The sequence below is a fragment of the Chinchilla lanigera genome, unplaced genomic scaffold (assembly GCF_000276665.1).
Source record: "Chinchilla lanigera isolate Chin_1 unplaced genomic scaffold, ChiLan1.0 scaffold00121, whole genome shotgun sequence".
NCBI lineage: Eukaryota > Metazoa > Chordata > Mammalia > Rodentia > Chinchillidae > Chinchilla > Chinchilla lanigera.
In genome coordinates, this window is record NW_004955522.1 from 1,160,007 (window position 1) to 1,169,821 (window position 9,815).

Sequence of the window (9,815 nt, forward strand, 5' to 3'; positions counted from 1 at the left end):
TCTAGACGCGGCCGGGGTGGAAGGGAATGCAGGCTTGGTAAGGGGATCTGGGGGAAGGAACACTTCCGGAAATGAGGGGTTAGTCTGAGTCGAGAGCACGGCTAAGAAGGAAAGGCAGTTCCCTCCCCACCTCACCCATCACATGCTGCCTTATTTCCTGCTGTAAGCTTGTGATGACGGTGTACTTATGCTAAATATCTATCAGAAGGAGTCGCTCCTCACTGTGAATGAGCAGGTAAGGTATTTAGGGGGACCCTCGAGTGCATTTTCTCCTGCATCACTGAACTCTCTCGAGGAAGTTCTTCCTGCGGGGCCTCGTCACATCCTCAGAGAGGGGGAGGGGTGGGTTGCCGAGCCATCCGTGATGTCCTCTGTTCAACCCACTCCAGATGGCCAACGACAGCACGGAGACCAGTGAGGCAGGGGAAGAGGAGGAAGACCACGAGGGCGACAGCGAGAACAAGGAGCGGATGCCCTTCATCCAGTAAGCTAAGACCCGGGCGGAAGGACGTGAAGGACCGACCTTGCGGAGGAAGAGGACCGGCTGTGAGAACTCTTCTGTGTCCCAGTGAACAAATGCTGTAGTCCAGTGCGTGTCGTGTTTGTCCGCAGTCAGCTGAGCTAAGAAGCTGTTGATCACTGTTGTTTTTTGGAATTAAGTGCCAATCCCATTCCATGCAGTATTACGTCCCTCCCTGAGCTGTGTGCTGCACCCTTCTCTCTCCCCTGTATCAAAACTATCCACCTCCAGGTCTTTCTCCATGGCTCTAGGAAACCCTTGCAAATTAACACAAACCCCCAGGATGAGAGCAAGTGTGGATGGACAGGTGTTGTCACGGAGCACGGTGCAGGTCCTACCCTTCTGGCCAGTGATACTCTTTGCCACCAGCCACCCATACCTCTGACCAGAGCACTTGCCAATTGGGCTGGCAGAAAGAGAGTAGGCCAGGAGAGGCATTTGTGAGCCCAGAAATGTAGACACTCTCCAAATAGTTCTTTCTGCTCTCTCCGTTGATGAGGTAACTGGTTACATTCATCGCATAGTCTCAAGGCCACAGGTTTGAGCTGCTCTCCCCTGACCCTCTGGGGCTGGATTCTTTCGCTGGTTCTTATTCTTAAACACGGGGACAGGAGTGGGTTTCTTAGGATAGGAGATGTGTCAACAGCATGCGTTTGAGGATGCGTCACAGAGATTTCTCCTCTGAGGCCATGTGACATGAGCATATCCTCCCCACGGCCATATATATTGTATGTTAAGAAAATTCCTCATGTGTAGGACTAATTCAGATGTCATTATGAAGACTCTCCCGTGTTTGCATATTTTACCGATTTTCCTATTTTTTTCATTCCTAGTCACAAGAAACCACCTTCCCCCAAGGAAGGCCTTCCTTCTAGGCCATACATGTTTTCGGAAAATTCAGTGAGTGCTCTTTTGTCTTGCCAAAGCATGTTCCAACATGTGACAAACTCTAGGGATTAAAAAACAGTTGCTCTTAAGCATCTGCCAGATGTGGATTCTCCCCTCTGATACCTAAGATCATGGTGCCAATTCTGTAGAGCCCCTGCTCCTTGCAAATCAGGGGCCAAACTCTCTGACTGCATGCCCTGTTGATTGCACAGCTCCTAAATTCCTGTGAACCCCCACCCTATGCCATTTGCCTGGGCTTGAGAGCTAAATAGTTACCCTGGAGGAAGAGGAGTCCTAGTGTCTCCACAAGGGAGTTCTTCATTCCCTTCTTCCAGTCCTTTTGACCAAAGGGTTAATTCTGCCACTCACAAACCAAGCTAGAAACACAAAGGGGGCCATGGAGTTAGCACCCCACTTACTTTGTGTGATGGAAGAGTGAGAGGGTTTCCAAACGCTCATGTGGTTAGCATTCTTGAAGGCATAAGGAGGTTCCTGCAGCACCCAGCTTCTCTACCAATAAGATGTAGTGTGGACCTAACTCTTCCCCCAAGCGATGGGAACAAATCCATTTCAACAATTTCCTGTTTGATTTCACAAGTCCTTCTGTAGCAAATGTCGCTTCTTTCACCAGGTTCTTTTTTCCTCCTCTGAGCTTGTGATGATGACTTATTTATGCCAAATATTTATATGGAGGGAGTCTCTCCTCATGGTGAATGTACTTGTAAAATATGAAGGCAAGAAAGGGTGCTGAAAGTCAATGAGCTGAAGGATGAGAATATTTCAGAAGAGGATGTCAAGGTCATCCTCCTTTCCTACCTACGCCTGCACTCACCGGTATCCCAGTTCTGGGCTCTCCAGAGAGATAATGGGGTATTTAGCCCCCAGCACCTTTGGGAAAAGCCATCTGATGGCTCGTGCTTCTCCCGTAACTGTTCTGAAAGGGGCTCATGAAAAGAACCACTGTCCAACTAGTTTTCCTATTAAGTAAGGCAGAAAGGGCACTCTGTAGGGTTGAAGGAATCAGAATTACTGGCCCCGTGAGGGCTCTTTGTCCCCAACAGAGGGGGAACTGACCGTGTTCAGAATCCAGATGGTTCTCACAATGTCCAGAGCAAAAGATAAAAGGTCATCCCTTCCAAAACCTGCTTTTTAACCAGAAAAGTTAATCCAACAATCACACATTAATCCATCAACCACCCTATCCTCAGAAATCAGAATGAGAAACCTAGAGTTTGACCAACAGCATCAATTTCTGCTGTGAAGAATGAAGGGAGAACCCTTTTCAGTGAATCATTCCATGAACTCTCATTTTAAGCACCTTCTCTCCTGGCTTGTGATTGTTTTCCTGAAGGAAGTGTAAAGAACGTCTCAGTTTGCCTTAAAGAACTGTGAAGGCTTCTCTGTAGGTTAAGCTTGATTGGAGTGAACTGAAACATTGTCTACTGTGTTTGTGGCTTTAGAGCTTTTGTTATATTGTGCCTATAAAGCAAATTATGTTTACATAAAAGATATAAATAAAGTATTCAGCATAGCATCTCCTCTTCTGGCATCGTTTACTCCACGTAAATAATTGTTGGATGAGCAGCCCCCTGTTGTGATTGCCAGGGATGGGTGACTGAGAAGAAAAATCAGAAACACAATTAGACATCCCTTGGTGAGGGCTAAAGAGCCCAAGGAGAAAGCAGGAGCTGAATTGAGGCAAGCTTTTAAAAAGACGTTTAGCATCATAAGTCCACAAGCTAATCCAAGTGTTAACCAGCTCGCTTAGCCGGTTCACGATGTTTCTCTTTCCAAACGTCATGTTGTACATGATAAATATATACAACTATTTGTCAGTTAAAAGCATTTTAAGACATTCAAATTCCCTCAAGCAAGAAAAGCACTGGAAGAAAGAGGCACTGAAAACATACGGATGCTGCTACTGATATTGGCATCCATAATAATAAAGCTGACAGTTATAACAGCAAACATGTGTAAGGCACCTACTGTTTGCTGCTGAAAGAGCTATGCGTGCACTAATTTTCTGACCATTATGCCCCTCCACAGATGACAAGGCAAGCACAGAGGGCTACTGCACTTGTCCGAGGCCACATAGCTAGTAAGTGCCAGAGCCAGGACTCACCGAATTCAAGTCAAATCTTCACCACCAGAATCTGTGCCTTTAACGGCTTATCACACTGCGTCATGCTCTAAATAAAGATAAAATCCAATGCATTTTCAATCACCATCCCTCCCTCAGTAGAAGTTCCCCAGGGATTCTGTTTCGCTCTGATTTCAAGGTTATACTTGTACATTTGTTTTGTTTTGTAGCAACTAATATGCATGTCGAGAAGATTTCTTTTATTTGTGGTCCTCCAGCCAAGTGCTCTGTAAAGTCCTGATTTTAAAACTCACACATCTCAACAGTTTTCATTTTTGTGATCTAAACTTCTCAAGGTTATCACAGAGATAGATAAGAGTACACTTCCAAGAGTTAGGCGCTCAGTAAGGAGGAATTTATCATGGGGAAGGCTGTCCTGTGTTTTACTATATTTCTCAGCCGACAGCCAACAAACTAGAGCCAGGCCTGTACCCATAAAATACCATAAAGCTGAACTTATGAAACTGAAGAGTTATTGCACCATCATGGAAATTCTTACAAAGTCACCATCCTAAGATCTTGGCATATTTTCTTTCTTATGGGATGTTTGTGCCCATTGCATGGATCTCACGGCCTCACAGAAACACTCTCAGGGCACCACCAGTCTGAACACAGCAGGGAAACCTGAAGTCCAAAGCCCATGTCTTCGCTCTTAACTCTGAGAATGAGAAAGAAAACTTCCAGCAGACAGAAACAAAAAGTATTGGATGAGGCTAGGATAGTAACGGAAGTCAGAATTTCCCAAGCCATCTGGGGTGCAGGGAAACATTGCTGGATGCGTGACAAGGGGAGAAAATTTGAAAGACACATTTGAGGAAGAGAGAACGATGTAGCTGAAACAATGTGCAGGTGGAGTGGAATGAGGTACAGGCATGTCGGGAAACTGTACCCAGTTGGAAGGTCTTTGAAAGACAAGCGGCAACCTAGGATTTCCTGGGAAAGGAGGAAGGCTGTGTAGTGGCATGAGGAGAAGCCTTGATGTGTAGGGACAATGGCAGGAACAGGTGCGGGGTTTAATGGGAGGAGAGAGGAGGTGAGCCCAAACGTGATGAGGAGTCAGACGTCGAATGACCTGACTGCTCCTGCCCTGGTGTGCGGCCTCCGGAGTCCAGCAATGAGACAAAGACTCAGGTGGAAGTAGAGCTTGGAGATGACCTCGAGAAGCGCAGATGGGAGGGAGGGAGAGAAGACGAGCCAATTCCAGGTGTGCCGAAGAGCAATGACCACTGCAAAGAACTGAGCGAGCGTAGGCCCTGGGTTTCCCCAGTAGGAGGGTGAAAAGCTGTCGAGCTCACCCATCTGTATCCGTCCCGACACAACCTCAGGTGAGGACCACTCCCAGCCGGGGAGCTGATTCCCTACCACTATCTTCCCCTTTGTGTGAACTGAGCACCTTGCTCTGCTCAGACCACGGCTTCAGGTGGAGCTCCAAGAAGCTATTAATCTGTAAAGGCAGGAAGGGGTGGAGGCGATGCCACAGCTCCTGCTATAGCTTGCTTGCCCAGGGAAGTCACTATTTATTCTATCCCCAAGAGGAAGCTTCAGGATTTCTACAAACTGTATCCCAGCCTTCTATCAACCCCTCCACTGCCAAGCCCAGCTACTCCATACTTCAGACCACCTCCTTCAGTTGGCTTTTCTGTTCTGTTAATTGGTCTCTTCACTGAAAGAGTTGAGTTTCCACTCAGAGGAGACCCTCCAAATGTTCTCCATCTGTAGCTGAACCAGTGACACACACCTAGAATCCCAGCTCTCTGAGAGGCTGAGGCAGAAGAACTGAGTTTGAGCCAGGCTGGGCAACTTAGTGACTTAATAAGACCCTGACTGAAATTGAAAAAAAAAGCTTGAATGTCACTCAGTGAAAAGTCCCTATATTCAATTCCCAGTACTAGAAAAAAAAAAAGTTTTTTCACCATCTGACCAGGATATGATACTTCACTGGGGCCTTCTTGATAGACTTAGGAGCTCTTCTTTACCGGGGCCAGGAAACATTCGGGGCTCTGTGTGACAGAGAGCTACATCCCCAGTCACTGGGAGCTACATCCCCAGTCCTTTATTTATTTATTTACCACACATCTGCTCCACCCTTAATGAAGATTTACTGGGTATTGGACTCTTCTACACCCTAGAAGAAAATAATAACCTTCCTCAAGAAATTCAGAATCTAGGGGCTGGGGATTTAGCTCAGCAGCACAGCGCCTGCCTGGCAAGCGCAAGGTCGTGAGTTTGATTCCCGGTACTGGAAAAAAAACAAACAAAAAAAAAGAAATTCAGAATCTAGAAATGTGACTCTCAATAGAAATAGAACATGACCTACATACACAGTTCAATTTTCTAGTCATCACATTGAACAAGAAAGGAGAAATCAAAAAATGTCCTTGTTTATTTGTTTGATTGGTTGGTTGGTTTTGGTGCTGTTGGGGATTGAGCCCAGGGCCTTTGCATGGAGCTACATCCCCAGTCCTTTTTTTAATGTTTATTTTGAGACAGGGTCTCATCAAGTTGTTAAACTGCCCACGCTGGCCTCAGACTTTCAATCCTCCTACCTCAGCCTCCTAGATTGCTAGGATTACATGTGTACACCACTGCACCTACAGAATTTAATTTCAATATAGATGACTTAGCACAATGTATAAAGAATGTTACCATCTTGACAGATATTCAAAGTAAAAATGAGATAGTTTAGATTCTAGTTTTCATATGAAGACTCTGGTGTGTATCTGATACAGCACCACTCCCTTTGGACTGAACACTTTGCAAATGCTAGGTCGCAGCTGTGGCTGATGGATCCCATTTTTGACAGGTAGGGCCAGAGGAAGAACAGAAATAGACACCGAGACACACAGTGTAGCTTCAAGGATGCGCTGTTGGGATGTAAGAAGGGTGTGAATCTCTCTGAAGGAAGGGGATGGCAGGAAAGGGATCCCAGAGTGTGCAGTGCTTGAGTGAAGCTTTGTTCTGTCAGCAGACACCAGTGTCTGGCACACAGGAGCCACTCAGTATTAGCGCCCTCTCCTTATCCCCATCTACCAGTGATGGGAAGAGTGGGATGCTTGGGAAACACTCAGTAGCTTCCTCCTCCTTTTTTTAAGTAACAGAGAATTTATAGATTCCAATATTTGCTTTCAAATTTATTTAGGGAGGGGGATACGTGTTTTGCATTCTTTGCCATGAGCAGAATGAGCTGAGCTCCTATTGTCAGCTAAGCAGAGATGCCAGGCATGTTCAGATTGGTTTCCAAAGCCCCAAAGGAGTAACTCAGCAGGAACAAGTGAACTAGCACCACAAAGGTATGTGCACCCACACATGAGAAGCGATTAAGAAACCAGGGTTCGAATTTGGGTGAACTGCTTAGCATCTCTTAGTAAAGTGGAAACAGATGGTCACATTAGCTGTCTCATAGAATTGTCATGTCAGTCAAATGTAACGTTGTGTTTTTAATCCAACTGAAACCACACCCGACAAGTTGCAGTCCATAAGGCAGATCACAGATGTCTTCAAAATGAGGGCTTTCATTCATTCAGCAAGCATTCATCAAATGCCCACCATGATCCTAAGATCACATTTTTAGTGTCTTAGCAGCAAAAATAAGAAATGCATAGACACTGTCAGGAGTTTATAGTTTAATGATGTAATAACATAGAAGTTTGATCCCTTGTGCAAATGACAGTTAATTTGTAGAGCCTGCCCTGGTACTGAGACCTTACATAAACTAAGTGGTGAAGAGAACGGCTTCATGGGGAAGCAAGTATGTCAGGAACAGATGTAGACAGTGGTCTAGGAGGAGTAGCTATCTTTAGGCACAGCAGTAGAGAAGCATAGCGTGGACGCATGGAATGGTCCACTTAGCTGAGGTTTGCATCTAAAGAAAAGATCTGAAATCAACAGGCATGGAGTGTGGGAATCTCTGATTATCACTTCAAGAGCTCTAGATTTTATACTAAAAGCAAAAGGATTTACCTAGTTAGAATGGTTTCAAGGAAGAGAAAATCATAGAAAATCTTTCCAAAATGAACTTCACTATTTTGCTTGATCCATCTGTGGGAGGCAGGAGAGTGGCCCCATATTGCAATCATAGTTCTTTGGAAATTTCCTTAGGCCTATTCATAGTCTTCTTGGTCAAGAGTTAAGGTGGCCGCTAAATTGGCATGAGTGAGAAGGAAGGAATGTTTTCCCCTCTCTACTTCTCTCAGGAATAATACAGGGCAGGGCTGGGGGTCCAGGCTTTTCCTGAGGAGGTGAAAAGTGTCCTTCATAGAAGAGGCCCCAAGAAAGTAAATTATTTTCCACAGGAGCCAAAATTAACACATGAAAACAATCCACGTGACATAGCCACGAACACCTTCAATGATTGGAGTTGTTTTCAAAAACATCAATCCAGTTCAGCGTTAAATGTTCACAGAGTAAAATCAAATCAAGACAAACCAAAAAAACTAACATTTACTGCAGATTTGCTATCTGCCAATCATTTCCAACTACCCCCACTGACATGTAATAATAGCTTGAAAAATAGGCATCATTCACACTTACGGATAAGGAACCTAAACCTTAGAGAGGCTAGGTGGCTTACCCATGTTCACTCAGTCAGAAAATCTAGTTAGGAACACAGGACTCCATGTGACATAAAGGCTTCCATATGACAGCATCTGGGGAAGATGGAGGCCAGTGGTTCCTAATCAACCTTTTGGCAGTAGGATCCCCTACCTTTCAGTTAACAATAACTTCCACTTCACTAACTTTAGGATAAGTCAAGGGGCTCTCAGGTAGGCTCTGATTAGTCCAAATTGTGTCACATGTGCAACTATAAACCAATCACTGAGCAGAGGGATTGACCACTCCCATTGGCTAGCCTGGGTCACATGCCTATCCAATGACTGGCCATGGTAGGATCAGGCAACTTGATTGACAACTGCAGCAAAACCACATCCTGTAATCCCAGCATTCTGAGAAACTATGGCAGGAGGATTGTAAATCTGAGCCCTGGCAGGGCAACTTAGTAGCTTAGACTGTCTCAAGACAAAAATATTAAAGGGTATGAAATATAGTGCAGTGTGAAGGCCCTGCGTTTAATCCACAATGTTGCAATTTAAAAAATTGAGTGACAAAAGAATAGAGAGGGATGCTGAGCAGTTAAACCTGTGTCCACTTCCAGCTATAATACACTGAGTATGCACTATGTGCAAGACTCTGCTGCAAGCCCTGGTAGCAATCCCCACAGATGGTCTTGGTGCACCACAGCAGCTGTGTATAGCTCCTGATATGCTGACAACTTCCCACACCGCACACTTGCATTGATGTTTCTTCTTACCTGCAAACTCACTGCACCACCACAGGACACCAATGCAGAGGGAACCCAGAATTGCTGGGAGTGGGGAAATAGCATCCCTAGGCACAGGTTAAAACAGGAGGATGGAGCTGATGGGAAAATGCCCAAAGGCCCTGTCCTCTGGTGGTCGTGATTCTGACGCACCTTTGTTGTGGTTGATACATTGTGTCAACTTGAGAAGTTTAGAAGGTTAAACATGTGACTCAGCAGGGAGCCAGGGTGCTTCCTTTGTATTCATCCTGAGCCTGTGCAAGAGGAGGCATGGAGATTATGTGAGTGCTACAGGCCCCCTGGGTGTGGGTAGCCTATTTACAATATAAAGGAGGGAAAGAGGCTTGCTCTTCTCTGCCACTTCCTGCTTTTGCTCTTGTTGCTTTGCTGTTTTCTGCCACTATGAACTGTCGCCCTCTGCCCTGTGCCTCTCTGCTTTGCAGCCAGCCGAGTATGGACTAAAACTTCCACAGACTGTGAGCTAAATAAACCTTCCCTTCCTTAATTTTGGATGTCAGGTATTTTGTCTCAGCAACGAGAGAAAGGTAACCAGGACAACCTTCCACATAGTATTTCAGGGATTCCTTTGGTGGATATCTAGCCCAGGTGTCGCACAATGGGAAACCGCTGATTAACAGTCTTTGCTGGTTTGACTTCTCTTATTTCATCTTCCCACTCCCACTCTATTTCCTGAGATCATCCTCCAAATAAACCACTTCTACCCAAGGCCTGTCTTGGAGACTACTTTGATGGAACCCAAAGAAAGATAACACTTTCCATGTGTTAATTGGCTTACTACTCACAAAATCCTATAAAGTAAATGCTATCCCTTTTCACTGACTATAAAATAAAAATCAGAGAAGTTAAATACAAGGCCCCAAACTACACAGTTAACAACTGAGTTTTCAGAATTGGGGCCGAGAAATCAAGCCAGGTTCTCTCTTACTGAA

The 9,815-nt window shown here is 45.2% G+C and overlaps 1 protein-coding gene across 1 annotated transcript in view; it reads left to right on the plus strand.

Annotated features, from left to right (window-relative positions):
• The window catches only part of Vat1l (vesicle amine transport 1-like), a 161,135-nt gene extending 158,193 nt beyond the window's left edge, over nt 1-2,942 (plus strand). Inside the window, exon 9 of the mRNA XM_005409340.2 lies at nt 390-2,942. Coding sequence (XP_005409397.1) covers nt 390-488 — 99 coding nt within the window. The 3' untranslated portion in view covers nt 489-2,942. The remainder of the gene's footprint in view (nt 1-389) is intronic.
• The last annotated feature ends 6,873 nt before the right edge of the window (nt 2,943-9,815 follow it).